This window comes from Camelina sativa, chromosome 6 (assembly GCF_030686135.1).
Source record: "Camelina sativa cultivar CO46 ecotype springtype chromosome 6, ASM3068613v1".
In the NCBI taxonomy this organism is placed as follows: domain Eukaryota; kingdom Viridiplantae; phylum Streptophyta; class Magnoliopsida; order Brassicales; family Brassicaceae; genus Camelina; species Camelina sativa.
Window position 1 is genome coordinate 16,710,179 of NC_141885.1, and position 26,006 is coordinate 16,736,184.

The 26,006-nt window shown below is 36.1% G+C and overlaps 5 protein-coding genes across 13 annotated transcripts; 3 read left to right on the forward strand and 2 right to left on the reverse strand.

Moving 5' to 3' along the window:
• Window positions 1-3,344, reverse strand: LOC104791186 (uncharacterized). Of its 8 annotated transcripts, none has more exons than XM_019246755.2 (11): window positions 3,102-3,344; window positions 2,499-2,594; window positions 1,974-2,042; window positions 1,755-1,822; window positions 1,435-1,512; window positions 1,257-1,324; window positions 1,032-1,172; window positions 837-878; window positions 539-672; window positions 340-441; window positions 1-252 (listed from the first exon to the last, which is right to left on the reverse strand). In XM_019246755.2, exons 5-11 carry the CDS (start codon window positions 1,509-1,511, stop codon window positions 124-126), a joined length of 693 nt encoding a protein of 230 aa, XP_019102300.1. In that variant the 5' UTR covers window position 1,512; window positions 1,755-1,822; window positions 1,974-2,042; window positions 2,499-2,594; window positions 3,102-3,344; the 3' UTR covers window positions 1-123. The 8 variants fall into 8 exon arrangements, with proteins under 8 accessions (XP_019102300.1, XP_019102299.1, XP_019102302.1 ...); XM_019246754.2 differs by having other exon boundaries at window positions 1,683-1,822; XM_019246757.2 differs by having other exon boundaries at window positions 1,683-1,822; window positions 1,974-2,054.
• An 850-nt stretch (window positions 3,345-4,194) lies between these two features.
• LOC104791191 (kinesin-like protein KIN-8B) lies at window positions 4,195-9,127 on the reverse strand. The gene is made up of 15 exons (XM_087453174.1): window positions 8,503-9,127; window positions 8,335-8,406; window positions 8,114-8,230; window positions 7,844-7,929; window positions 7,555-7,699; window positions 7,352-7,447; window positions 6,985-7,076; window positions 6,549-6,791; window positions 6,322-6,472; window positions 6,174-6,236; window positions 5,862-6,095; window positions 5,690-5,788; window positions 5,492-5,605; window positions 4,840-5,403; window positions 4,195-4,714 (listed from the first exon to the last, which is right to left on the reverse strand). The coding sequence occupies exons 1-15, from the start codon at window positions 8,548-8,550 to the stop codon at window positions 4,412-4,414; spliced, it is 2,427 nt and encodes an 808-aa protein (XP_087309300.1). The 5' UTR covers window positions 8,551-9,127; the 3' UTR covers window positions 4,195-4,411.
• Window positions 9,128-10,663: 1,536 nt separating this feature from the next.
• Window positions 10,664-12,315, forward strand: LOC104791192 (COMPASS-like H3K4 histone methylase component WDR5A). The gene is made up of 2 exons (XM_010517022.3): window positions 10,664-11,469; window positions 11,835-12,315. Exons 1-2 carry the CDS (start codon window positions 10,795-10,797, stop codon window positions 12,120-12,122), a joined length of 963 nt encoding a protein of 320 aa, XP_010515324.1. The 5' UTR covers window positions 10,664-10,794; the 3' UTR covers window positions 12,123-12,315.
• Window positions 12,316-14,717: 2,402 nt separating this feature from the next.
• Window positions 14,718-18,321, forward strand: LOC104791193 (leucine-rich repeat receptor-like serine/threonine-protein kinase BAM1). Its single transcript, XM_010517024.3, has 2 exons — window positions 14,718-17,516; window positions 17,600-18,321. Exons 1-2 carry the CDS (start codon window positions 14,936-14,938, stop codon window positions 18,019-18,021), a joined length of 3,003 nt encoding a protein of 1,000 aa, XP_010515326.1. The 5' UTR covers window positions 14,718-14,935; the 3' UTR covers window positions 18,022-18,321.
• A 3,422-nt stretch (window positions 18,322-21,743) lies between these two features.
• Window positions 21,744-24,603, forward strand: LOC104791194 (branched-chain-amino-acid aminotransferase 3, chloroplastic). 2 transcript variants are annotated; one of them, XM_010517026.3, is made up of 10 exons: window positions 21,744-22,041; window positions 22,154-22,251; window positions 22,352-22,529; window positions 22,907-23,086; window positions 23,195-23,326; window positions 23,420-23,518; window positions 23,592-23,708; window positions 23,835-23,930; window positions 24,040-24,152; window positions 24,271-24,603. In XM_010517026.3, the coding sequence occupies exons 1-10, from the start codon at window positions 21,904-21,906 to the stop codon at window positions 24,386-24,388; spliced, it is 1,269 nt and encodes a 422-aa protein (XP_010515328.1). In that variant the 5' UTR covers window positions 21,744-21,903; the 3' UTR covers window positions 24,389-24,603. The 2 variants fall into 2 exon arrangements, with proteins under 2 accessions (XP_010515328.1, XP_010515327.1); XM_010517025.3 differs by having other exon boundaries at window positions 21,745-22,041; window positions 22,349-22,529.
• The last annotated feature ends 1,403 nt before the right edge of the window (window positions 24,604-26,006 follow it).

Consider the following 26,006-nt stretch of genomic DNA (forward strand, 5'->3'; position numbering starts at 1 on the left):
TTAGTAAAATGACCCAAATAGGCCCATTTTAATTGAATGGTTAACATGAAGTCATTAACTAATGAGAGAATACACATATCAAACAAAAACAAAACTGGATGAAGAGTGTTTTTTTTTTTTTTTTCAGTAAATCCATTTCCAAGCTCTGTTCACAATCTCATCTTCTACAAACGGACGTAATGACCACATCAGACTATAAGTCTCTAGCTCATCTGATGATGACTTCAAACTAAGCGATCGCACAATCTTTTCCTGAAATTAGACACATTTCTCTTCAATGAGTTTTTAAGGTTTTAAAGATAAAAACATGAAGAGAAGAAGGGTTCAAATTGCACACACCTGCATCGTATAGTTCTGCTTCATCATACTGTAAACTACTGCAATAAGTGTAGCGTACTCTGTAACGTCAAGTTCTTCAGAGAAATGTTCAGTCTCGTTCTCCTAAAACAAGCACACCCAAACTACATTGTTTTTCTCTGAAAACGTTTTGAAAGATGTAAGCTAGTTTACCCGAGAACAGATTCTGTTGACATCTTACCTCATCACTTGTTACTTGTTGCAATTCATCATCACTTGAGTCTCTATCTGGCTGTACGGAAAACTTTGTGGCAGTCTCAATCGCAAGGGCTGCTTCATCGGTGAGACGCTCGAGTTCAATTAACAAGCTTTTGGCTGCAATTTTCACATCTTAAAGATTAAATATGCATATAACTGCTAACAGAAACGGAGAATATAATTATGTGAGAGTGAGTGAAGACATGAAATAGTAACTAATGACAAAACAAAGTTATAGAAGAGACAGAGTAACTAATGGCGATAAAATAGTAATACATTACCTTTGATTAGGTGGTCAGAAAGTCCTGATAGGGAGGTATGCACTACTTATTCCGGAAGACCAAGTCAGGAAGAACAAGTGCAAGACAAAAAGGAGCAATGTGTAAGCGGATACGAAAAGACAAAATGTTCCTAAAACATGAAACTTTTCACATAAATTTTGAGACTTAAATCAAAAGATTTGATCAGTAACTTACAAGCTCTTGTGCTTCCTGCAGCATCATGAATGTTAATACATCCTGCTTCTAAATATGATTTAAGCCGTCTTGTTTCATTCTTCTTGATGATGTTCTCGATCAACTTGGAGGTAGTAACCATTGGAGGTCGTTGAAGAAAACCTGAAATAGTAAATGTCATAAGAAACAAATGTCATATAGAAAGATTGCAAATCCACAGTGAAGGTTATACGAAAGAAGACGTACTGAGTGCTTGCTGAAACCGTAGAAGAAAGGTGTTTGCAGCATTCTCTAGTTCCTCAAGCATTGTGATTCTAATTATCGTCACAATAACCAAGATTTCAAGATTCAGAGTGGAGACATAGCACGTACTTGAAGTTGAAAGCACATAAATGTAAGAGATCCAAAGCAAAACAATTTTTACCCTGTCATAAAATCTTTGAAAATTTCGAAAATTTTCTTCTTCAGTTCGCTTCTTGTGTCCATTTCTTTGTCTTTCATTCTAAAACAACACATTGCAACATCGTGTTAAGCTAAAACCACGAGTAAAAAAAGTCAGAGAAAACATTCGCTAAATAAGAATTTGCATGCCCAAGTATGGATTTTTCAGTGGGGAATCAAACGGAAATTTAAACAGGAGGACTTCGATGATCCAATAAGGCAATGATCTACCTGGACTAACTTAATCGGAACAAAAAACGTTACTGAATCCACCAAGACAACAGAGAGATATAAAATGTAAACCAGAGTTTGATTTCTCAAGGAGACGAATAGGCACGTGCGGAATGTTGGTAGACGACGGCGGTGAAGCTCTGAGGAAGACGAAGCAACGCCGGAGAAGGTAGATTCCGGCGGAGCAGACGTCGGAGAGAAGAGGAATCGAGATATAGAGATTTTTTTTAGCTTTTGACTCAATTTGAAGATTTTTAAAATTTTAATCAAACCGACGTTGTTTAGTGTAACCTTTTTATTTTCCCTCTGCTCTCAAGTTCAGCGTTGTGTGTGTGTTTGACAAACGGGTTTTACACAAACCTGCAACAAAGACTTGAGAAGCAATGCATCAGCTATATAAACTCAACAAAGACTTGAGAAGCAATGCATCAACAAAGAGTTGAGAAGTAATTTGTTTGCCAAACACACACACAACACAACAAACTTTTGAAGGAAGGCAAAGATTTGACTGATCAAGAGGTTTTCCTCTCGTCTGCTCTCGGTTGGTGCATCGAATGGGTATAAGAAGAAAAAAAAGATTCTATTCCCCATTTGGTTTGAATATCTCTTCGATAGATAGATTGATAAAGACCATTTTCCATGAGATTTACTCACTGACACAGATCCCCCCCCCCCCCCCCCCCCACAAATAGCAGACACCATTACACATACACTTCCCAAAAAGAAGTCATAAGCCCTTTGTTCTCAAAGAGATGGCTTTTAAACAGAACATAGAAATTAAAAGATGGGTTTTGAATTGAGGGATAAGAGAGAGACCTGCACTCCAAATGTCGATTTCTTTCCCGTAACTTCGCCTTAATACTTCAGGAGCAACGTAGTAAGCACTCGCAACTATATTCCGGTAAACTTTTCCTGTAGTTGTTGGTTTCACAAACGTAACATCAAACATATTAACATAAGAATCAAAATAGACGAAAATGGCATACTTGACAATATCATAATCTGTGCAAGACAACATAAACCCAATACGCTAAAGAGTATGATCATTCTTCAATGAACAGAGTAGCCCCATAACATTCTCATTGTTACACAATGCAATGAACTACCAAACTCCAAAGACCAATTTCGATACTAAGGAGCCTAGTGCAAGATTCCAAACAGTTGAACATACCAAATGGTAAAAACTATCAAACCCAAAGATGATTCCATTAAAAGTTAGAACCTATAGCTCACGGACAACCCGAAGTCAGTAGCTTTAAGCAAAATAGCTCTTTGCTTTAAGCTTTAAGCATAACACAGAACAAGACCCGCGACGTTACAATAGTAAATTGTAAAACCCACGAAGCAAATATGAATCATACAACACAGAACAAGACCAACACCAAGCAAATCAATTGAACTGAGGGATTAGAGAGAGACCTCTGAATATATTGTTATGGTGGCGTGAAGGTAGCGTGACGATGGCGTGACGGTGGAGAAAAAGGGTTGTGGATGCTCGGAGCCTCCGAGTCGGATGTGGCGTGACGGTGGCGAAAGATTCGCGAGTCGTGAGTTGACGGGGGTTGCTACCACTAAACGCTGTCACATCAAGAATTCAATGAAAAAAAAGCTATGGGCTACCCATTTAAAATTAAGTAAGACCCATTAATAAAAGGGCTTAAACGATGCACCCAATTAAAATTGTTTGTTTTTAAAACGAATTCGGGTCTAAAAACAATGTACAGAACCTGTTAAGACCCGCATGCTTAACGCCAGTTTAACATCACTAAACACTGCACATAAGTTGGTCAAAACGGAAAATTTGGTTTCCTTTATGTAAAGTAACGTTTTAAACGTTCAAAGTATCACTCGGTTAAATCTAACTTTCACTAACACTATAAATCTTTAAAATGATTTTACTAACACTTTAAACCTTAAAACTAACTTTCATTTTTGTACCGACATAAAAAAATACCAGAATAATAATATCCGTCAACACAAAATAGTTAAACTATGTTGGTTTAATTTAAATTTTAATTACTTTTAGTTTTTATAAATAAATAAAAAGATAAAAAAAAAATTGTGTTCATCTTCATTGTAGACAAAACTTTTATGACGTTAGTTTTCACGTTATTAATCATTTTAATAAATGCATCTCTACTGGATTCTGATTCAAATCGATTGACTTCTCATTGGAAACCAATGAATCTTCTAAATATGTTGTCGTCTTCAATTTTACATTTGTCAAATGTTTTAACATTACTCTGTTTCTTCATTTTTTTTTGATGTATTTTTAAAGTTTTTTTTATCAATTGTAATAAATAATTAAATTAATTAAACAAGTATTGAAATCAAACTAGCATAGTTTAACTATTTCATGTTGACGGATATTACTATTCTGTCATCTTTTCATGGTGATGCAAACAGAAAAGTTAGTTTTAAGCTTTAAAGTGTTAGTGAAATCATTTTAAAATGTTTATAATGTTAGTAAAAAAATCTCAAGGTTTATAATGCTACTAAAACACTTTCAAGGTTTAAAATGTTAAAATGTGATTTTATATAACCTTTTCCCCATATATATATATACACACATCAACATCAATCGTATCAGAGAGAAATCAATACCGTGGACGTTGCTGTACAAACAACAAAACAAAACAAGTCATGTGAAAGTGAGACTGTGAGGCGTTTAAAAAAAAATTGGGCCTCAAAACTGACTCGAAAAATCGAACTCAAGTGTTGGTTTTATGTCATTGGTGTTGGCGTTGAGTTTTGTTTCCTTTATTGTGACCTTTAGCGCCTCCTCCTCCTCTATACAAGTTCTTGACGCCTTTTGTTCCTGAAAGTGGGCTTGTTCCATATACTCGTTGTTGGTTTCTTGCACCATTGGACGATGGTACTGAAGTAGCAGCGCGTGGACTGTTGTATGAACCGTTTCTCACAGTGACGGCACGGGGACTTCCATAGAAAGGTTGCACAGTTGGGGTGGTGGCCCCGTTGATGAGTCCAGCTCGTGGGCTACCATATGGACTTGTTGTGTTGGCCAACATTTCCTGGTTGCAATCAGAACATATAGAATGTTAGTTTTACAAATTGAATAAGTGAGATTGACCTCATCGCATCTGAGTTCAATTAACTTTTAAAAAATGAAGAAGAAATGGAGTGTTATGATACGTACCCTTTGAGGAGGCTGGTAAAAATTGGGACCTAGATGGGAAGAGACCATCCGAGGAGAAGAACTGTTCGCAGTTTGTGGATAAGAGACTCGGCGATGATTGCCTCCTGTGTCGATCCGTGAAGCTGGTCTGCTGCCACCAACCCAACCATCGTGGCTTTTCCTAAGATTGACAAATGCAGGTGGCTCCTGTCCCATGTAGTAGTAAGAGCTGTGGTGTTCCTCTCTGCATAAAGTAGGAGTTGGAGCCCATTGTTGACCTTTCGAAGAAGGGTCTTGATAACTCTGGAACGTGCAGGATGATTTAGAATATGAGTGGCCCATGAAAGGGATGTTTGCAGGTATGAAAATCGGTGTCTGTTTCCGATAAGGAAGTCCTGGAAACGATGCCATACTACTCCAGTCTTCGATTGTGATTCCTTGTTTTGCAGCGAGGTCAAACACTTGTTTCTCTTCAACTCCTAAACCCATTAGCAAATTCCATAGGTTTCTTTGGGCTTCCCTTTGGTTGTAAATGATTTGGTCTCTCATTGCCATTTCGAACTGTAGTTCAGTATTACCCATCCCCTACATTTATAAAAAGAAACAACAATATCAGTTGTGTATGAACCTCAGGGTCAAGAAAATGAGAATTTGCTTTGTTTACTTTACTCACCAGGAGCTTATACTGATTGAGAATATGCAGATAAGTTTTGTTTCCGTTGTTATTTATTGCCTCGTTGAGCATATCCTGTAGTTTGCAGCGATGTCTTTCATTTTCTTCAATTTCCTGTAAAAATGAAGATATTAGGATGATTTGCAATGACAATGATTAAGTGCAGAGTTGAAATATATGACAAAGAAAAAGGTATACTCTCTGGTAGTTAACACCGGCTTCATCATTGTCGCGGATATTATCAAGTATTACTTGTCGTCTGCTACTTAGAGCTTCGACTACATCTTTCTCTGTCGCCTATAAAATAGAGAAGAGGTTACAGTAATGCAATATATTGACCTCTGAATTAGGAGAAGCTTTATCACCTAACCTGTTTCGCAATTGCATCATCAAGATGCTGAAGTTCAGTGCGATTTCTCAGGTTAGTTTCCTCAAGCTCAAATAAAGCCTTCTGTAAGTTTATACGGTCCTGAACATTTTCACTAATCTGGTGGCTTAAACCATCCAACCACGAAAGTTCACGTTCAACACCTCTTTCAAAAGGTTTGATGCTTAGCTGCGACTCTTTTTCTGCTAGTTGTGTTTTCAGCTGAGAAACCTCTTTCTATGAAACCAAATATCTGAGTTATATACTGCTACTATATTAATTTTGTAACAAAAGTAGACAGAAGTATTAACTTACTTGAAGATTATCGATCATTCGTTGGTAGTCTGACATATGAGTGTCGATGGTACCAATGTTTTTCTAAAATGCATGAAAAGTGAATAGTAAGTACTTGTGAACCAATTATCTCGTCGACCAGAATTATTCAAATGAAATTTATTGTCACCTGAATGTGTGTTTTAATCTCCTTTGCTCTGTCAGCATATTTCAATGTGTTCACAGTATGATGATACTGGCTATCAGCAGGTGATATAGTTGCAACCATCACTGTCTGGGAGTTCCCACTCAGACCATCTTTAAGAATCCGTGTAAGTTTGCTAAATGTAAACATGTTTTTGTCAGCCAGAAAAGATTACTAATCTAAGATAGAAAAGATCACATATCCACTAATACCTGTTTCTGTATGGGACGTAAGCAAGGCCCTTTTTGTGTTGCTTCCCCAAAGCGTTTATGCAATTTGCTAGTGCAAGGAGTGAGCGATTGATGTTAGCTCCATCCCTCAGTTTTTGACCTCCATTGTTCGTCTCAGCAGCTCTTTCACTGCCAGCAAGATCTACAAGAGCGAGTTTCCCTCTCATGACTTGATTTTGATTCTTTTGCCTTCTTTTTACTGCAATCTCCAGAACTGCATGGGATCTGGTAATTGAAAGGGAAGTACATATAGGTAATGAGCCACCACGAGTTCATTTTCAAGAAAAACTCAAGAATGCTTCCATTACGATGGAGGAAATTACTCAAGGAAATAAACCATTTTGCTGTGAGATCTAGAGATTTAGAAGCGACAAGCTTCCAATATTAACAGCTTATTCAGAAGGTAGCATCCGCTCACCTTGATGACGTTCCATTCATCTCCGTGCTCTCAGTTTTTCGTCTACTGTTCCCTAAGTTCAGCAGTTCAAGAATGCGGTCCGCAGAAAAGACCTACAAAATAAGCATTTTGACTAAGGAACCAAGATGCGAATGACGAAAAGGTTTCAGTGGAACAAGTGAAACAGGGATAAAAGTGTGGTTTTCCTCTTCATCAGCAGAGAATTCTAATAGAATTACTTACTGATACAAACTGGAAGGCAGAGAAAGCACTCTTAATCTATACTATACTACTACACTACATATTTTGCTACATAGCATGATTAGAATCAGGTTTTAAAGTGATCTCTGCAAATCAGGTTTAACAGAAATCAGAAAAGTATACGGACCTTGATTGATCGCAGGCCAGCTACTACTATCCCCTGCTCTGGATCCTCTCTGAGCTCCAAATGACCAGATGATTTTTCAAGCAGATCGTATATGACCTGAGTTGCAGTCGAGATATATTATTATGAGAGAAAGAGTAATACTCATAAGGGAACACCATACAACAAACAAACAATAACCAAGTTATCAGACTACTAAGCCTTACTTCATTGTAGACTTCAAGATATGAGCAAGTCACTTCAAAATCATCTGAGCTCTTGTCACTCTTGATCATATCAAAAATGGTATTCAAGCTGAGAACCATCAATCCAGGATCACTTCGAGTTCCAACCATTGTATATGTTTTGCCACTAAACAAAATTGCATCATTGAGTCAGATAACAAAAAAAAATACCCTGGTAACAACGTGCATAACATGAATGTTCTTGTAGCTTTTGCAACTCGAATATGCTAAATAATAGTACAATTGGAGATCATTTACATAACTACATTACCTTCCAGTAGAACCATAAGCAAACACTGTAGCATTGAGTCCCTGAACAACACCAGAGATCACAGAAGACATACTCCTATAGACATTCTGAAAAACCAACACATAAACCTTAAACCACAAGTCTAAAAATAGAACCCACAACTTCATTCACTTACTTAAAAAAAAAAAAAAAGAGTCACATACACACGCACTACGAACCTAAACCGTTTCCGGAAAAAAATTCTCAAATACATAAACAATAAGAACACACAGATCCAAGAAATTCAAAAACCTTGTTGGTGCTCTCAGGGCCAAACGCATGATCGAAACAATACTTCTTCTCTTTAGTCCGATTCTGAATCCGATCAAGGTAATCTTTCGATAAGTCAGGGTCTAACACAATCACTTCCTGAAAAATCGAAAAACAAAACAAAAATTAGGTCGAAATTTTCCAAAATCGAAAGAGCAAGCTAGAATCATCAACTGTGGTAAAAAAATTATGAACAGAGAGACCTTAGAGTTATTCACACGAACAATGTCTCTACCACGTTCTTTCTCCATTAACGGTCTACATTTCACAGCGACCTACCCGGAAAACACACAGAGAAATCAAACCGGTTTAATAAAATTCAGACGGATTAAACCGGAAATTATCTACGACGAGGAGGTGACAGAGCTAACCGTGAGTGTAGTTGTCTTCTTCGCAGCTGGAGCTCTAATGCTTGGCATTTTTCGTCGGTATAAAGCGAGAATTTCCCCAATGCGAGGTTAAAATTTTCCGGGAAAACTAAACAGAGTCTCTCTCTCTCTCACACAACGATCAGAGAGAGACGAACAACAAACTCACTCCTAAAAATATGCGAAGAATTGAAAAAAATAAAATAAAAAATGTGAAGCGAAGAAGAAGAATGAAAAATTCAGCTGAGCTAAAAAGGATAAGAATTAATTCAAATAAATGTTGATAGTTTCAAGATTCTCTCTCTCTCTCTCTCTCTAAAATTTTCACCGTTTCAAAATTTAAGCTGGAAAAATTAAAATTCAATTAATGCTCTTTGCTTCAGAGATTTCTAATAAACATTTTTTTATTTTTCTGTAAGAAGAGGGAAAAAATAAAAAGATCGTGCGAGAGGGATATTAAAGAAAGGAGTCACATGTGTGACGGTGTATTTTGTTTAAGATGTGGTAATGTCATCATCGCCGTTGATTTTTGTATCTGAACGGTAACGATTGAGCGAGCTTTCACATATAGAAGTAGAGTGGTTTTTGTGGATCGGGTATTATTATTTAACTTATAAGTTTTTTTATTACATATCCAATTAATTGATTAATAGCCATTTTAATTCTTTGTCGAACAGCTTTTCAATTTGGATTTTTGTTATCAATTTGATTTTTTTAACTAATTTAATTTGACGAAGTTTTTGTGAACTGTGTACACGACGTGCTATCTAATACCATATGTTTATACGAGAGATAAGCTGACGTGACGTTTTACAACTTATTTGCTAAAACAAATAATTTCATTAAAATATGTTTTCGTTGTTTGACAAAAAAAAAAAATTCTTGATTACAAGGCGTGTTCTCACAATGTGAATTTAACCGACAACGTTCGTACTAACGTTTAGCTAGATTATCTTCCAAAATCATACAAATCAATAAAACATTATTTCTTTTGTGTTACTTCAGCCATCATGCACATTACCAACGAATGCATAATTTTATACTATGAAACAAATATTTTCCTTATTTTATTAATGCATTACTACTACTACCCACCCATAGAAGTATGGGTACTCACTCACACCAAATTTATCTATAATTTAATATGCATGTTCTGTATAACTTGAAGTTTTATTATCTATCTCACCGAAGACTCGATCCGGTTCATCAATGTACCATAAATTATCAAGGAGCTCGTTTCATGGCTAACTTTTCATTCATAACGTATGTACGATAACGTAACAATTGTTCAACATAATAAGCAAATCGCGATCGATTATATAATCATATGCTATAAAGTGAAATAAATAAATAAATACCAAAAACTTCAAACTTAGAAGAAGTAAGTTTTTTTTTTTTTAAAAATGAAAACTGAATTATAGGAGTATTAATTATTTTGTTATGTGAGCTTTTTGGGTTTAACGAGGCAACGAGATTTGTTTTTTCTCCATGTGTTCGTGCGAGTTTACATTTTACAAATCGTTTCGTATAATAAAATCATAAATTTTTTACTTTGTGAAGTTCAGATTCGATCGTTCCAACGAAATACTACTTCAGAAAAAAACACAAAAAATGAGCAGTAGTTGCAAGTCTTGTTAGTTGTGTTCGTGATTTGTTTGCTCGATAATAAAGACTAAAATCTAGTATATAGCTTGTTCTGTCCAATTACAAGTTGAAAACACCACAACATAAATGAAAACTAATTAATTTGTTCGGGTCAAAGAGATTTAATCACATTAAATATAAATATGGTTCTGAGTATGATAACTTAAGATTAATTAAAGCTATAAACTTAAGGAAAAGCTGCAAAAACTTTAATCTCTCTTTTCTCAGTTTTTTTTTTTTTTGAGTTTTCTTCTTGTTTTATAAAAATTTATAAGTGAAAAAATTGAGGAAAGTAGTATCATTAACGTAAACAAAAATATTAAAAATGAAGCTTTTGTGTTCAGAGGAAGTAAAGTAAAGAATAAAAGATTCTAAAGACTCTGTACCAGTCTGAGAGTTTGAGCATAGAAATCGCGCACGTGAGCCGCTCGTGAAACTACTTTAATTTACGTAAAACTCAAAAGATACCCCTATACTATCCAATTATTTCAAAAACACCCCACAATTTTGGTTTAAATCAATCAGGGTTTATCAAAGAACACTGGATCGTCTCTCTCCTTGGACCAAAGCCCCCCTTTCCCCAAAAACCCTAAATCAGCCAAATTCAATCTTCTTAATTCCCAAGAAAAAAACATTTCTTTACTATTACCCATGGCAGAAGAAGTACCAGCAACAACAACAACAGCATCATTCACTCCATACGTCCACTCCCAAACCCTAACAACCCACGAACGCGCCGTCTCCTCCATTAAATTCTCCTCCGATGGTCGCTTCCTCGCTTCCGCCTCCGCCGACAAAACCCTCCGCACTTACACAATCAACACCGACGGTGACCCCATCGCCGAGCCCGGACGAGAATTCGCCGGCCACGAATACGGTATCTCCGATGTCGCCTTCTCTTCAGACGCGAGATTTATAGCCTCTGCTTCAGATGACAAAACCTTAAAGCTGTGGGACGTTGAAACCGGTTCGTTGATCAAGACGCTGATCGGACACACCAATTACGCCTTCTGTGTCAATTTCAATCCTCAGTCGAACATGATTGTATCTGGTTCGTTTGATGAAACTGTTCGGATCTGGGATGTTACTACTGGGAAGTGTTTGAAAGTTCTTCCCGCGCATTCTGATCCTGTTACTGCTGTTGATTTTAACCGAGATGGGTCTCTCATTGTGTCGAGTAGCTATGATGGGTTGTGTCGTATATGGGATGCTGGCACTGGGCATTGTATTAAAACTCTGATTGATGATGAGAATCCTCCTGTTTCCTATGTTAGATTCTCTCCCAATGGCAAGTTCATCCTCGTTGGCACACTGGACAACACTCTGGTGAGTAACTTCTTTTCGTCTCAGAGATTTGGTGTTTGTTATGTGAGTACTCGTTTTGCTATATGGTGATCTTGAAAAAAGCATGAAGATTTGAGTAGAGCGTTAGATTCTAGGGTGTTAATAGAAGTTTGATTTAGGAGAGAAGCCAATCCAAAGCTATTTGCAAAAGTGTTTTCTAGTTAAGGATATTATTTCTCTTTTAAGCAAAAAGTTGGTAGCTTTAGTATGGTTCTGTTATTGATCCTAGAGGGTTGTGGCTTCTTTTGGTGTTTGATTTATTTGCATCTATAAGAGGACATTGGAGGATAAATTCTCATGCAACGTTATTTAATGCACTGATCTCTTCACGATGTTCAAATGTGCAGAGGTTGTGGAACATTTCGTCTGCTAAATTTCTCAAAACATACACTTGCCACGTAAACTCACAGTATTGTGTTTCATCTGCGTTCTCCGTCACTAATGGAAAGCGGATAGTCAGTGGATCCGAGGATAATTGTGTATACATGTGGGAGTTAAACTCCAGGAAGCTGCTTCAGAAACTTGAGGGTCATACTGAGCCCGTTATGACCGTAGCTTGCCACCCGACAGAGAACTTGATCGCATCAGGCTCACTCGACAAGTCTGTAAAAATTTGGACACAGAAGAAAGAATGAAACAATGTTATTTCTTCATAAATCATCCATGTTGGTATGTATGTATACATGCCTCCTTTTTCAAGCTGTAATCATCTCTTGCTCACTAATCTTGTTAGATTGATTCTTGCCTCATTATGTAAAAGTCCAATTTTTGGTTCGTAATCAAGACCGTTGTAATAGTTCACACAAGAAGTGCGAGACCGTTGTAATAGTTCCCTGTGTGACTTGAACTATTTAGGCAAGTCTAAAGGCTAAGACAAACTCCTTGAATCCTGCAAGTCCAAAGGAACTTCAGAGAGCGAGCAAAACATTTTCAATATCAGGTTTTCTCTCTTTTCAAACATTGATGTATTAAGCTGATGGCATGCTTCTGTGTTTCCTACAATTCTATTGGTTTCAAACTATTATCAGGATTGAAAATTGTTCATACGAATCATATTGATGAGTAGTTCATGGGTCAAAGTACACATATATGACTAAATGTAGATAATGTATGGTAGTTGGTTACTTGGTTGGGCCATGAACATGATGATGAAGCTTATGGTCCCCTTGGTCCTGTCCCATATTTTTTTCTTTTTCATTTTTCACTGTTATCGTAAAGTTTTTTTATCCCTACAAATTTTGAAAGGACCACCTGAAAAATTGAACCCGCTCTCTCTAATTTCGATTTCGAAACCAAAAATAAACAAAAAGATGACTTTGTGACCTTTGTTCTGTCTTTTAGCTACAACAGTGGGTTGCTTTTACAGCGTGTCTTTCTGTTTGCATGATTCAAACCAACAGAAAGCAACAGTTCCTAAGGACTGAGTCTTGTTTGTTGTCTCTCCCAAAACATACAAAGATTCAAAAATTTGCTTTGGTTCTTTGTGTAAAAATTCTTGAAATACAAAATAAAAATAAAACTTAAAATGAGTAAAGATTGAATTCATGAATGTGATAGTCGATTAGTCACAATCTTGTAGAAGAGGATAAGACATTGGGGAGAGCAGAGGAATGTAACCCTAATAATATGTTCATCTCCTCCCTTCTCTTAAATGAATAAATCCAATGTTATTCGTTTGTTCAAAACTTTTGGTCAAAATTACTCATTATGTAACTCGAGGTAATGTAATATATATTAAGTTCGTTAAGTCTTAGTTATAGTTTGTTAATACTTTTGTAATAGCAAACAAGAATTGTTAAGTTTAAGTGCTAACGTAATCTATTAGTTAGATAAAGTATATTTGATTTGGTACCAAATATGAAATCAAGCTTAACAAATGCTTCTTTAAATACACACCCATCCAAAAGTATATACATCTTCCCAATTTTACACACACAAAAATGTAGACCTTTCCTCACACGTGCTTACCATTCTTATCATTCGAAAGTGCCTTCATTATTGTAAGGGACCTTTATTATAATTTTTTCACTAATTTTAGTTTATTATCTAGTGCAAGGAAGTGCGTTGCAGATGAAAAAAGTATTCTATTGGTCCGGGTCCATGAAAAAGAAAACAAAAATTCACCTAATATGAGTACGACTTATTCCAGTGCCTATAGTTTTATACCCAAACTCGTCCAGTGACAAAGGAAAAAAAAAAACCAATTGGTTATCTAATTTTTGGCATTCCATATGTAAGCTATCCATTCTCATTTCCAATTAATCAAAATAAGTACTACATTTTTTTTAGTTCACAAATTAAATTAATTTGTGAGATACTATAATACAATCAGGAAAAAAAACGAAATAATGCATATGGAAAGCCAAAGATGAAGCAAACCATTATTGTTGATCAGTGAACACAGTGGTAAACTGGCAAAAAGATGAAAATGATGCACATAGGACTGTTTTTACTGACTCATCATCTTCCACAAATACAAAATCACGATCGTATCCCTACCCGTCTCTCGAGGGCTCTTAACAGGCCCCGTGCGTCATCATCTCAGCTCAGGACTCAGGGTTGTTCTCGTCATTTTTGTTTTCAGTTGATTCAGCGACTGGCTGGCTCTCTGGCTTTTGTGTCGATCATGCCTTGGACTTGGAGACGTGTTCTTGTGGTCCTTCATGGTAGAAATGTGATTTACCCAATACCGTTCGATGGTAATTTTGGTCATTTTTAAGTGCTAATTATTAATTTTTTTTTTTGGTTACATATTTAATGTTTTAGAATAGTACTACTCCATTTCGTTAATTAGTGGGTCTCTCGATAAATCGATAATTTTGTGAATCCCAGTGGTGGCTGTATATATTTTTCCCGTCAAACTATAACATCAGGACCGTTCATCTCATCATCATTAATTATCTCATTATGGGTTTTTTATTTATTTATTATCTTTAAAACATCTTTATGAATTATGAATATGGTTAGCTTTGATAATTGCATTACTACATATGTGACGTATTAAAATACTCATATGTAGTAGCATCACCTTTCAAAACAACAAAGCTCCAAAAAACGAAAATTAATTGTGACATTCTCTCATCTCATGTAATTTTCATTTCTAATCCCATGTTTCATTAAATCCATATGTTTCTATTTATGTAAAATAAATGATTTTCAAGTTTTTGTTTGTTTGTTTGTCCTCTACTATATTTGAAGTATAATTGTGTTCTATCAGAAACTTTACCCAATTAAATAATGGGTTATAAGAGAAATCAAAGTTTCTTATTAAAAAATCTCCCTCCAAGAAAAATCCAAAAAAATGAAATAATTTAAAACATTAAAAATATACAAAAATATAAAAATCACGCCATCTTCATCATCTTCCTCACTTACCCTCACCACACTATCACCCTTTTTAAACCAAACCCTAACTTACACAGAAAGAGAAAAATAAAAAAAAAGAGCCATGAAGCTTCTTCTTCTTCTTCTCCTCCTCCTCCACATCTCTCATACCTTCACCGTCGCTAAACCAATCACCGAGTTCAACGCTCTTCTCTCACTCAAATCCTCTCTCACCGGCGACGACCACTCACCACTCCTCTCCTCATGGAACCTCTCAACAACAACCTTCTGTTCATGGACCGGTGTCACGTGCGACGTATCTCGCCGTCACGTGACCTCTCTCGACCTCTCTGGTCTCAACCTCTCCGGAACTCTCTCCTCCGATGTATCTCATCTACCTCTCTTGCAGAACCTATCACTCGCTGCTAATCAGATCTCAGGTCCTATTCCGCCGGAAATCTCAAACCTCTCCGAGCTTCGTCTTCTCAATCTCTCCAATAATGTCTTCAACGGTTCGTATCCCGATGAACTCTCCTCTGGATTGGTGAACCTCCGTGTTCTCGATTTGTATAACAACAACTTAACCGGAGATTTGCCGCTCTCAATCACGAACCTCACAGAGCTCCGGCACCTTCACCTCGGTGGTAATTACTTCTCCGGCAAAATCCCGGCGACGTACGGAACCTGGCCTGTTCTCGAGTACTTAGCCGTTTCCGGAAACGAGCTGACCGGAAAAATCCCTCCGGAGATCGGAAACCTAACGACTCTTCGCGAGCTTTACATCGGGTATTACAACGCTTTTGAAGACGGTCTTCCACCGGAGATCGGGAATTTAACGGAGCTCCTACGGTTCGACGCCGCTAATTGCGGTTTAACCGGAGCGATTCCACCGGAGATTGGGAAGCTTCAGAACCTAGATACGTTGTTTCTTCAAGTGAATGCGTTTTCGGGACCGTTAACTTCAGAGCTGGGATTGATTTCAAGCTTGAAATCGATGGATTTGTCTAACAATATGTTCACCGGCGAGATTCCGACGAGTTTTTCAGAGCTGAAGAACTTAACGCTTTTGAATCTCTTCAGAAACAAGCTGTACGGTGCTATACCTGAGTTCATCGGTGAACTGCCGGAGCTTGAAGTGTTACAGCTTTGGGAGAACAATTTCACCGGTGGTATCCCTCAGAAACTAGGGGATAATGGTAGATTAGTGATTCTTGATCTTTCCTCCAACAAACTCACCGGAACTTTGCCGCCGAATATGTGCTCCGGTAACAGGTTAATGACTCTAATCACTCTCGGCAACTTCTTGTTTGGTTCTATCCCGGATTCGCTTGGCAAATGTGAGTCTCTGACCCGGATCCGGATGGGTCAGAATTTTCTCAACGGGTCGATTCCTAAGGGGCTTTTCGGGTTACCTAAATTATCTCAAGTGGAGCTCCAGGACAATTACCTCACCGGAGAGTTACCAATAAGTGGAGGCGTGTCTAGTGACCTTGGTCAGGTTAGTCTGTCTAATAACAAGCTCTCTGGTTCATTACCTGCAGCTATTGGTAACTTCTCCGGTGTTCAAAAACTACTTCTTGACGGTAACAAGTTCACTGGTCCTATCCCACCGGATATTGGGAGGCTTCAGCAGCTGTCTAAGTTGGACTTTAGCCACAATCTGTTTTCGGGTAGGATCGCACCTGAGATCAGTCGTTGTAAGCTGCTAACGTTTGTTGATCTGAGTCGTAATGAGCTCTCTGGTGATATTCCTAACGAGATAACTGGTATGAGGATCTTGAATTACTTGAATCTTTCGAGAAACCATCTCGTTGGTTCGATACCTGTGTCGATAGCATCAATGCAGAGTTTGACATCTGTTGATTTCTCTTACAACAATCTCTCCGGTTTAGTTCCAAGCACAGGGCAGTTCAGTTACTTTAACTACACATCGTTCTTGGGTAATTCTGATCTTTGTGGTCCGTATTTGGGTCCTTGCGGCAAAGGAACTCACCAATCTCATGTTAAACCTTTATCTGCTACTACGAAACTGTTACTCGTCCTCGGATTGCTCTTTTGTTCGATGGTGTTTGCTATAGTGGCCATAATCAAAGCTCGGTCCTTAAGAAATGCGAGTGAAGCCAAGGCATGGAGATTGACTGCTTTCCAAAGACTAGACTTCACTTGTGACGATGTCTTGGACTCTCTCAAGGAAGATAACAGCATTGGTAAAGGCGGTGCCGGGATTGTCTACAAAGGCACTATGCCTAGCGGTGATTTAGTCGCTGTCAAGAGATTAGCTACAATGTCCCATGGATCTTCCCACGATCACGGTTTCAACGCTGAGATTCAGACGCTAGGAAGGATCAGACACAGGCACATAGTGAGACTGCTCGGCTTTTGCTCTAACCACGAAACGAATCTCTTAGTGTACGAGTACATGCCTAATGGTAGTCTCGGAGAGGTTCTTCATGGCAAAAAAGGAGGTCATTTACATTGGGACACACGTTACAAGATAGCTCTTGAAGCAGCCAAAGGTCTTTGCTATCTCCATCACGATTGTTCACCGTTGATCGTTCATAGAGATGTCAAATCCAACAACATACTCCTCGATTCCAACTTTGAAGCTCACGTCGCTGACTTTGGTCTCGCCAAGTTCTTACAAGACTCCGGCACTTCTGAGTGTATGTCCGCCATTGCCGGCTCCTACGGCTACATCGCTCCAGGTAATTACTCACATTGGCATTTAATCATACACTTGGTGAATGTAAAAAAATCTCTTGAAACTAATTTGTTCCTTGTTGTGCAGAGTACGCGTATACATTGAAGGTAGATGAGAAGAGCGATGTGTACAGCTTCGGTGTTGTTCTTCTGGAACTCATCACCGGGAGAAAACCAGTCGGAGAATTTGGCGCCGGCGTCGATATCGTGCAATGGGTTAGAAGCATGACGGATTCGAATAAAGACTGTGTGCTTAAAGTAATCGATCTTAGACTCTCTTCCGTACCAGTTCACGAAGTAACGCACGTCTTCTACGTTGCGTTGCTATGCGTTGAAGAACAAGCGGTGGAGCGGCCGACGATGCGTGAAGTCGTTCAGATTCTCGCTGAGATCCCAAAGATGCCTCTTACGAAGCAGCTGGAGACAGAATCAGACGTGACGGAGAAAGCTCCGCCGATGAATGACTCGTCGCCGGATTCAGGAAGTCCACCGGATCTCCTCAGTAATTAGATTTTCAGTCGATTGGGTTTGGTGATCGAGGGGCAAATTTGTCATTTTTCTTGTAACCGAACGTCTCGGTTTAAAAATTTAAACCAATGAGATTTTGGAGTTAATTACTTAATTAGCCCCTCCTTGTCTGATTCGGTTAAGGCAAACAAGTCTCATCAGTGGTTTCAAAACACTCTCAAGGTTGTTTCGTTTCTATTAACGTTGCCACAAGAAGTATTCGAGTAGTTTTATCCTTTGGTAGGAATTTTGTAATATGTACATTGAGGTTTAATTCTTAATTAAGAATTTTATTTGGTTTAATAAGCTAGTGTTTCCATTATGTTGGAAATTTGGAACATTACATATTCCATTCTCACCTTTGCTTTAATTACACTTTTGGATTGTATCTGATCGTTGGAGCTGTTGTGTCACAACAAGACATTCCATGTGGGAAAAAAATAAACACAGTGAGGGGGGGGGGGGGGAAACTAAGGTATGAATGTGTGTGTGTGGGACTGAAGGTAAGGGGAGAAAGTGAAAACTCACTCACAATTTCTAGAATTATTGCAAAATGTATGGGTAGTGTCTTAATGAATTCAGATGGTCCTAAGATTTCCCCCCCCCCCCCCCCCCCCCAACTCTCTTCCCTTGTCTTGAAGCAAAAATCTAATTTTAGAAGAAGCATTTATGACAACTCTCTCTCATTAATTATAAGCCATATATTCAACTTTTGATTTTGACCCATCAAAAACCATATCCTTAGGTGTTGTTGCTTTCCTTGATATCTTGTAATTTCTTAGATAACCATGACTGTAATTTAGAGACCAAAGAAAACAATAAGAATATTAGTTAATGATATTTTGGGTGTATTATAAGCTTCTACCACAGTCATTTACTTTACTTGAGTTTTCGGGCCGAGGTCCATCACAACTCAATTACTTAAATGAATGCTAGATACATATGCGGCGAAGAATAAGAAGGGGAAGAAAAAGAACAACAAGAAGAGCTATATACTCTGATGATGTTTCTGAAACTAGAATATTTGTAGTTTTGTGTTTGATTTGGAACGTTTGTTTTCTTTCTTCAGTCTTCATTGGTTTTACCAAGACATTGTTATGTCACACCATTTGGTAAGAGAATCCAAATGGTGTTATTATACAGATTCGTTCCGCTTCAGAAATCAAGGAAAGTTCAACATACCAAAGAAACAAAACAAGAGCAATAATCCAAAAAGAGTATTAAACAAATAGACTAACAACACATCTCTGGACTCTGAATATAAGAAGAAACATACACTAGTTCATATAATCTAACCAGACTACTAGAGTACATTTATCTTCCACCCTTTCTTTGTGTTGGGTTTTAGCCTTTAGGCTCGTTCCAGATTGGTTTGGGTTAGGCCCATTATATATCTTCAAGACGGGATTGACAAAAACGCATGAAGCACGTGTTATTTTTGAACGTATCTAAGTCGTTGGTGAAAATGGTGAGCAAATCAATCATTTTAGTTTTATTGTATAACTAGAATTTGTACGGGCGCAAGCACCGGAATTTAATTGAAAACTTTTTTTATTGATATAAATTTTTGAGCTCGAATATAATCATTCAAAGTTTTAAGGGTAAATCTCTATACATATATGTCATGTGGTAATATGAGAAAAAATAAACCACATTAATGACTATCTTTTATCATTAATAGAGTTTATTTCTTATTCATATTTCATTAAAACATTTTTAAAGGTTTTGATGTTGATCGACTGTTCATCTAATTGTATAAATTATTTATGATAGATGTTGATACTAACATAACATTATTCCTTATAAATTTGAATATACCGAATTTCATGAATATTGTTTAGTGTAAAGGTAAAATATAATATCATATCATTATAACATCTTTACCAAGCTCGCTTTACCCATCTAAGTCATTGCAACATACCATAAACGACCAATTCATGAATGTACTTATCTTATCTCATTTTCCATGATTATATGACCAAACTGTTAAACCCGACTTGGAATCTAATAATCTATTTAATTATGTATGTCATTTATTTTTCTACAAACTCATTCGTTTCACACAATTAATGAGATGTCAGAGATTTTAGTTGTGTATTATTATCTTTTCAAGTTTTACTAATTTATTTTTAAACACTTTTAACTATAATTTTTTCGTCATTATTGATGATGCACTCCTTTTGACATCTATTTTTTCCATATTCTATTGGCTCACATATAACACATATTAGACTGTAAAATAATTTTTAAGATATATTATAACTATTTTCTCTTTAATTACTATCTTTCAATACTTAAATTTGGATTAGAAGCATTTGATTCAATTTATGAATATCAAATTTGTTTTCCTTTTGGATAAAATAATATTTCACTTTTAATTTAATTTTCCTGTTTAAATTTTATAAATACGATAACAGAAATTCTTTTTATTCTACCATAATTTTAAATTTTACTTCCATTCTAAAACTCAATAATACACAATTACATTTTTTAAAAAAATATTCTATCATAAATTTAAATTTTATTTCTATTCTAAAACTCAATAATACGTAATTACATATTTTTTTTATTCTACAATAAATTTAAAATTTACTTCTATTCTAAAACTCAATAATACATTTGAAATTTTAAATTATGATCAGTTCAATTGACATTTTTAATTATATTATTACCACTAATAAAAAAAATCTATTATTGTTTTGTTATTTTAATATTTTATTTATTTTACATAATTGTTTTTTATTTAAACTTTCTATTAATTATAATTAACATAAATATGCACTAAATGAATATTTTAAATTTATTTTAAAGTACAAAATTGAATCCATAGAATTTTAAAAATAGTGATGGGCCTAGCTACTTTGAATGAAATAATGTTGGCCCTACATACTTAGGATGAAATTTAGTTGATTAGTTTGTCATTTGAATAATTGTTTAAAGAGTTTATTAGAATCTGTAAGGTCCACAAAATTAAAGAAAAAGTTGCTGATGTGGCAGCATAAGGAATGAGAAAAGGATTTATATATATAGATTTTACCAAAACCTATTCGGTCTTACATTAATTTTGAGCCTTAATTTTTGTTTTTTTGCTATTGTAAATCACTCATATTCTTCTTTTTTTTTTCTTTTTTTTTTGTCAAAGACTCTCACTTTTCTTTGTTAATATTTGTACAATTTCTGATTTCTATTTTATAATTCATGTCTTTCCTAGTGGGAGTATAACGAAAAAAACCCACACAAAAAAAAACTATAATTTTCTCTTCGTCAACTACAAAAAAAAACTATCCTAATAAATCAATATCTTACGGACTTACACGATCAAACTTTTTTCCTTGTAAATATTTGGACTACAATTGTTTTCTATGTTTGTATTACACCAATATTCTTCCTAAATTCCAGTATAATTCCAGCCGATTATTAGACTACTACTACATAGTAAATAATACTAGTAAGGTTTATTGAATCACTAATAAAGATACATTTTTATTAAAATTAGATCAATGGAATATGTGTATGGATTCTAATTTATTTGAACACCAAAATTATATATTTTTTTTGGTTTAAAAATAATCAAATCCAATGTCAGTATATTATTTATGCATCATTTAGAATAAACTATTGGAATAATAATTTTAATATGATGATTGAATAACACCCTCTAATTTTTATTGTACTTAATTTTTTTTTTTTGTTTCTCTTATAAAAGTGATTACAACAAATAAAACTGAAATAAGGTGTTGTTAGGGTAAAAGAAGCAAAAAAACGAAACGCACCACAGAGAGAGAGAGAGCCTCCTCCTCCGTCCCCCCCCCCCCCCACATTGTCGTCTTTATCAAAGAAGAAGAAACACATAAACAAACACTTGCAAAAAAATTTCAGAAAGCAATGGAGAGAGCAGTAATCTCCCCAAGTCTTAATCAAAATTACCTACTTTGTCCTTCACGCGCCTTCTCCACGCGTCTCCACTCTTTCTCCTCCTCTACTCGGAACTTATCGCCGCCGTCATCTTCTTCCTCCATCAAGGTCAACTCTTTTCCCCCTCTCTGTCTCTCTTGCTGCTGTTTTATCGATTCCTCAAAATGTTACCATCTTCATTTTTGATCTAAACCCATTTCTCCGATGATTGTATCCACAGCTTCAGCATTCTTCGTCTTCTTCCTCTGTTTTGTCAAGTGTCATCAATGGTGGTGCCTCCTTTACCCGATGCAACGCTGTGCTCTCCAATTCTTCCAGGTTTGTTTGGAAATCAGAATCAACATCTCTTTGGGTTTATTTGTCCAAATTCATCCAGGTCCACTTATCTATGTTCTTGTTATTATTTCTGAATTAGTAGTACGGAGGTGTCTGAATTAGCCGATATAGATTGGGATAACATTGGATTTGGGCTTAAGCCGACTGATTACATGTATGTGATGAAATGCAACATCGATGGAGAGTTCTCAAAAGGTGAATTGCAACGTTTTGGGAACATTGAAGTCAGCCCTTCTGCTGGTGTACTCAACTATGGACAGGTTTCTTTCTTTTATAGTTTTCTTCAAAGTCATCTCCTTTTACTGTTTAACGATTTTGCTCAAACTAAGCTTAATTTGTGGGGTTTAAGGTTAAGGAATTCAAAATATGTGAGAAATTTTGTCGATTTTGTTTCATACTTGTCCTGTCCTTTACTGTAACACAATCTGTCAACGAGTCTAGTCTCTTAGTTGTTATGTTAGTTGCATATAATGAGGATTTCTGTTATCTACCGAATCTATCTTTATCTATTGCACGGAAAAATTCTTCTTTTATCTGCAATTGATGATGAGAGATGCCAAGAGTGTTTGTGTGTTGATTGGAATTTAGGATTACATGAGTCTTCTTTGTTCAAGTTCTTCTTTTTGCTTGTTTGTAGGGATTGTTTGAAGGGCTAAAAGCTTACAGAAAGGAAGATGGTAATAATATCCTCCTCTTTCGTCCTGAGGAGAATGCAAACCGTATGAGAAATGGTGCTGAGAGGATGTGTATGCCTGCTCCATCCATTGAGCAGTTTGTCGAAGCTGTGAAAGAAACTGTATTAGCTAACAAACGTTGGGTAATGAATCACACAGTTTTTTCTTTTGTCCCAATAATTGGAAGAAATTATCAATATATTTGTTTGATGTTTTGACTGTAACATGTGTGTGTGATGTCTTGTTTTTAGGTTCCACCTCCAGGTAAAGGTTCCTTATATGTGAGACCATTGCTTATGGGGACAGGAGCTGTTCTTGGTCTTGCACCTGCACCAGAATATACTTTCATTATCTACGTTTCGCCTGTCGGGAACTACTTCAAGGTCTTTCGATCAATTCCAAATATCTAAGATAAGGTTTGTTGTATGTTTCTCCTTTTCTCTAAATGATGATACGGATTTATATTATGATGTCAGGAAGGTGTGGCACCGATCAATTTGATTGTGGAAAATGATTTTCACCGTGCAACTCCTGGTGGTACCGGAGGTGTTAAAACCATCGGCAATTATGCTGCAGTAAGTAAAAGCTGATTTTTTGAATATATTGATTACCAGGTTTTGTAACTAACACATACAACTCATAATTTAGGTACTGAAGGCACAGTCGATTGCGAAAGCTAAAGGATATTCTGATGTTTTGTATCTTGATTGCGTTTACAAAAGATTTCTTGAAGAGGTCTCGTCTTGCAATATATTCATCGTAAAGGTAAGGAAAAAAAACGAATCTTTCGGAATCTGATGATGCCTTGTAAAGTCTATAAGATGTCTATCCCTTTAGCAGTCTAAATTTCTGTAGGAGATGAGATTATTTACCAACATTTTTCTTTTTCAGGATAATGTGATTGCTACTCCTGAAATAAAAGGAACCATTTTACCGGGGATTACAAGAAAAAGTATAATCGACGTGGCTCGAACGCAAGGGTTTCAGGTAATCTCTCTCCCTTTCTTCAGATTCTCAACAATACTCGCATCTTTAAAGTGGATCATAGCACTACACTACTGGCTTGTGATCACGGTGCATGTTTATTTGGTATCAGGTGGAGGAACGGAATGTGACAGTGGATGAATTATTAGAAGCAGACGAGGTTTTCTGCACAGGGACTGCTGTGGTTGTCTCTCCAGTTGGAAGTGTTACCTACAAAGGCAAAAGGTAAAACCTTTATTTCTTTGTATCTCCCATTAATCAAAAGCTAAACTTAAAAAGGTGTAAAGCTTTCGCCTTTTTTTTTTGTATGTCGTAAGAGCTTTTTTTTTTTTCTGAAACGCAGAGTGTCTTACGGAGAAGGTACCTTTGGAACTGTGTCGAAGCAACTCTACACCGTCCTGACAAGCTTGCAGATGGGTCTGATTGAAGACAACATGAATTGGACTGTGAATCTGAGTTAAGCCAGGCAAAATGCAATTATCAGTTCGGCTTCTTGGTTTTGCTTTTCCTTTCCTATATGGTCTGTGATTCTGATTCGTGAAAACTATAAGTTGGGATTGTTTAGAATCTGGTTTATCTAATACTTCAGATCTTACAACTTAGATGGTTCAATATCTGTAGATGTTGTTACCTCTCATTACCAATAATCTTATATTTACATATTTGTTTTTGATTACATGTTTACATATTTGTTTCTGATTACATGTTAACATCCAATGGTTTTCCTCAGGTCTACAGCACTATTTCTGAGACATAATTGATATCTAACATCAGATTTAAACCAGAACTTATTAGTAAGCAAAAAGTAAAGGAAATAATAACAAGCCATAATCATAAAGTCTCTAATAAGGAGCGTGGACTTGGACTTGGTATGACCTGAAAAGATGTCATGATTATCTCATGATTACGAGATGATAACATGTCTTATCTACTAGACAGACTAATATAAAAAGTAGTGAGTATGACTTGAATTACTGAAGTCTTATACTGTAGTTAGAAGAAAAGGAAAAGAGATGGTGTGTTTTTTTCATGGGAACATTTTTTTTTGTTTTTTAAAACCATTAGAGTACTTCCAAAAGACTTTTATTGGTCCTTAATAAAATTATAAAAGTAGCCAAAAAGACCAAATTATTGCAGATTGTTTTTAGAAAATATGCCTACTCAATATATTCAAACCTCTTCACGTAGCCTTTTTTTTTTTCTCTGTTGGGTTAATATTCGTATTAATAAAAATAAAAAGCTATAATCATCGTATCGTTCTAAGATTATTAATATTCATTTTTTTTTTGTCAACAACATGCATATATGCTGTTTAAACTTAACTAGTAATCTAATTATATCATTATTACAAATCAATAGGCTATAAGGTAGATGTCTTTATTATTTTTATTTTTTTACTACAAAACTTCATATATTATTAATCAAATTCGAAAAAGTTGGTCCAGGAGCCGACTGTTTGCACCCCCACAACCTCATAGAGTTTGCTACAGGAAACATTTATTTTTTCTTGAAGCTTTTACTTTCTAGACCTGGCTTTCAACTTAGTTATGTTTGATTCAGTTTTTTACAAGGTTGTGTTGTATGAAAATAGAGTACCCTGATTTTACCGTGTACTAGCCTGAATTTGTTGAGGTTGTCCCTTGAAAGGTAAAGCTCAATAAAGAATTGTTCAACCTCCGATGGCGTCTTGCTATAAAAGTATGATATAAGGATGTTGATAGTGTAGTGAGTCACAAAAGAAGAATCCAACAAAGCAACATCTCAGTCAACCTGAAAAAGAGTCAGGTGACTTTTCAATTCAACAACAAAGCAAACAGAAACACAAACATATGCAATGCAAGTGAGGCTTTTGTAGATTACCAAGCATTAGAGAGTATGTAGAACCAACACATGCAATCCGAACTGAGCCTTATAAAACGTGTCTGTCAACGCCAGGCTCGAATCAAATAATTATTGGGCGCCCTGTGCTATATTGAAGGTTTAAAAAATTATAGACTTAAATATTTAATAAGTTAAAAATAGACTATATCTTACAATTATCTAAAATTTTAAGACTCTAAAATGCAAAGAAAAAAAGAT

Bases quoted from the DNA above. Each gene is read 5' to 3' on its own strand.
- LOC104791186 (XM_019246753.2), bottom strand. From the start codon at position 1,526: ATGTGTTGTTTTAGAATGAAAGACAAAGAAATGGACACAAGAAGCGAA. The intron at 879-1,031 runs GTAAGTTACTGA...CGGAATAAGTAG, and splicing joins TGCAGGAAGCACAAGAGCTT to TGCATACCTCCCTATCAGGA. The intron at 442-538 runs GTAAGATGTCAA...TGCTTGTTTTAG, and splicing joins AACAAGTAACAAGTGATGAG to GAGAACGAGACTGAACATTT.
- LOC104791191 (XM_087453174.1), bottom strand. From the start codon at position 8,550: ATGCCAAGCATTAGAGCTCCAGCTGCGAAGAAGACAACTACACTCACG. The intron at 7,448-7,554 runs GTAAGGCTTAGT...ACTGCAACTCAG, and splicing joins ATCTTGAAGTCTACAATGAA to GTCATATACGATCTGCTTGA. The intron at 5,789-5,861 runs GTTAGGTGATAA...TCTATTTTATAG, and splicing joins ATGATGCAATTGCGAAACAG to GCGACAGAGAAAGATGTAGT.
- LOC104791192 (XM_010517022.3), top strand. From the start codon at position 10,795: ATGGCAGAAGAAGTACCAGCAACAACAACAACAGCATCATTCACTCCA. The intron at 11,470-11,834 runs GTGAGTAACTTC...TCAAATGTGCAG, and splicing joins GCACACTGGACAACACTCTG to AGGTTGTGGAACATTTCGTC.
- LOC104791193 (XM_010517024.3), top strand. From the start codon at position 14,936: ATGAAGCTTCTTCTTCTTCTTCTCCTCCTCCTCCACATCTCTCATACC. The intron at 17,517-17,599 runs GTAATTACTCAC...CTTGTTGTGCAG, and splicing joins CTACGGCTACATCGCTCCAG to AGTACGCGTATACATTGAAG.
- LOC104791194 (XM_010517025.3), top strand. From the start codon at position 21,904: ATGGAGAGAGCAGTAATCTCCCCAAGTCTTAATCAAAATTACCTACTT. The intron at 23,709-23,834 runs GTAAGGAAAAAA...TTTCTTTTTCAG, and splicing joins GCAATATATTCATCGTAAAG to GATAATGTGATTGCTACTCC. The intron at 23,931-24,039 runs GTAATCTCTCTC...ATTTGGTATCAG, and splicing joins CTCGAACGCAAGGGTTTCAG to GTGGAGGAACGGAATGTGAC.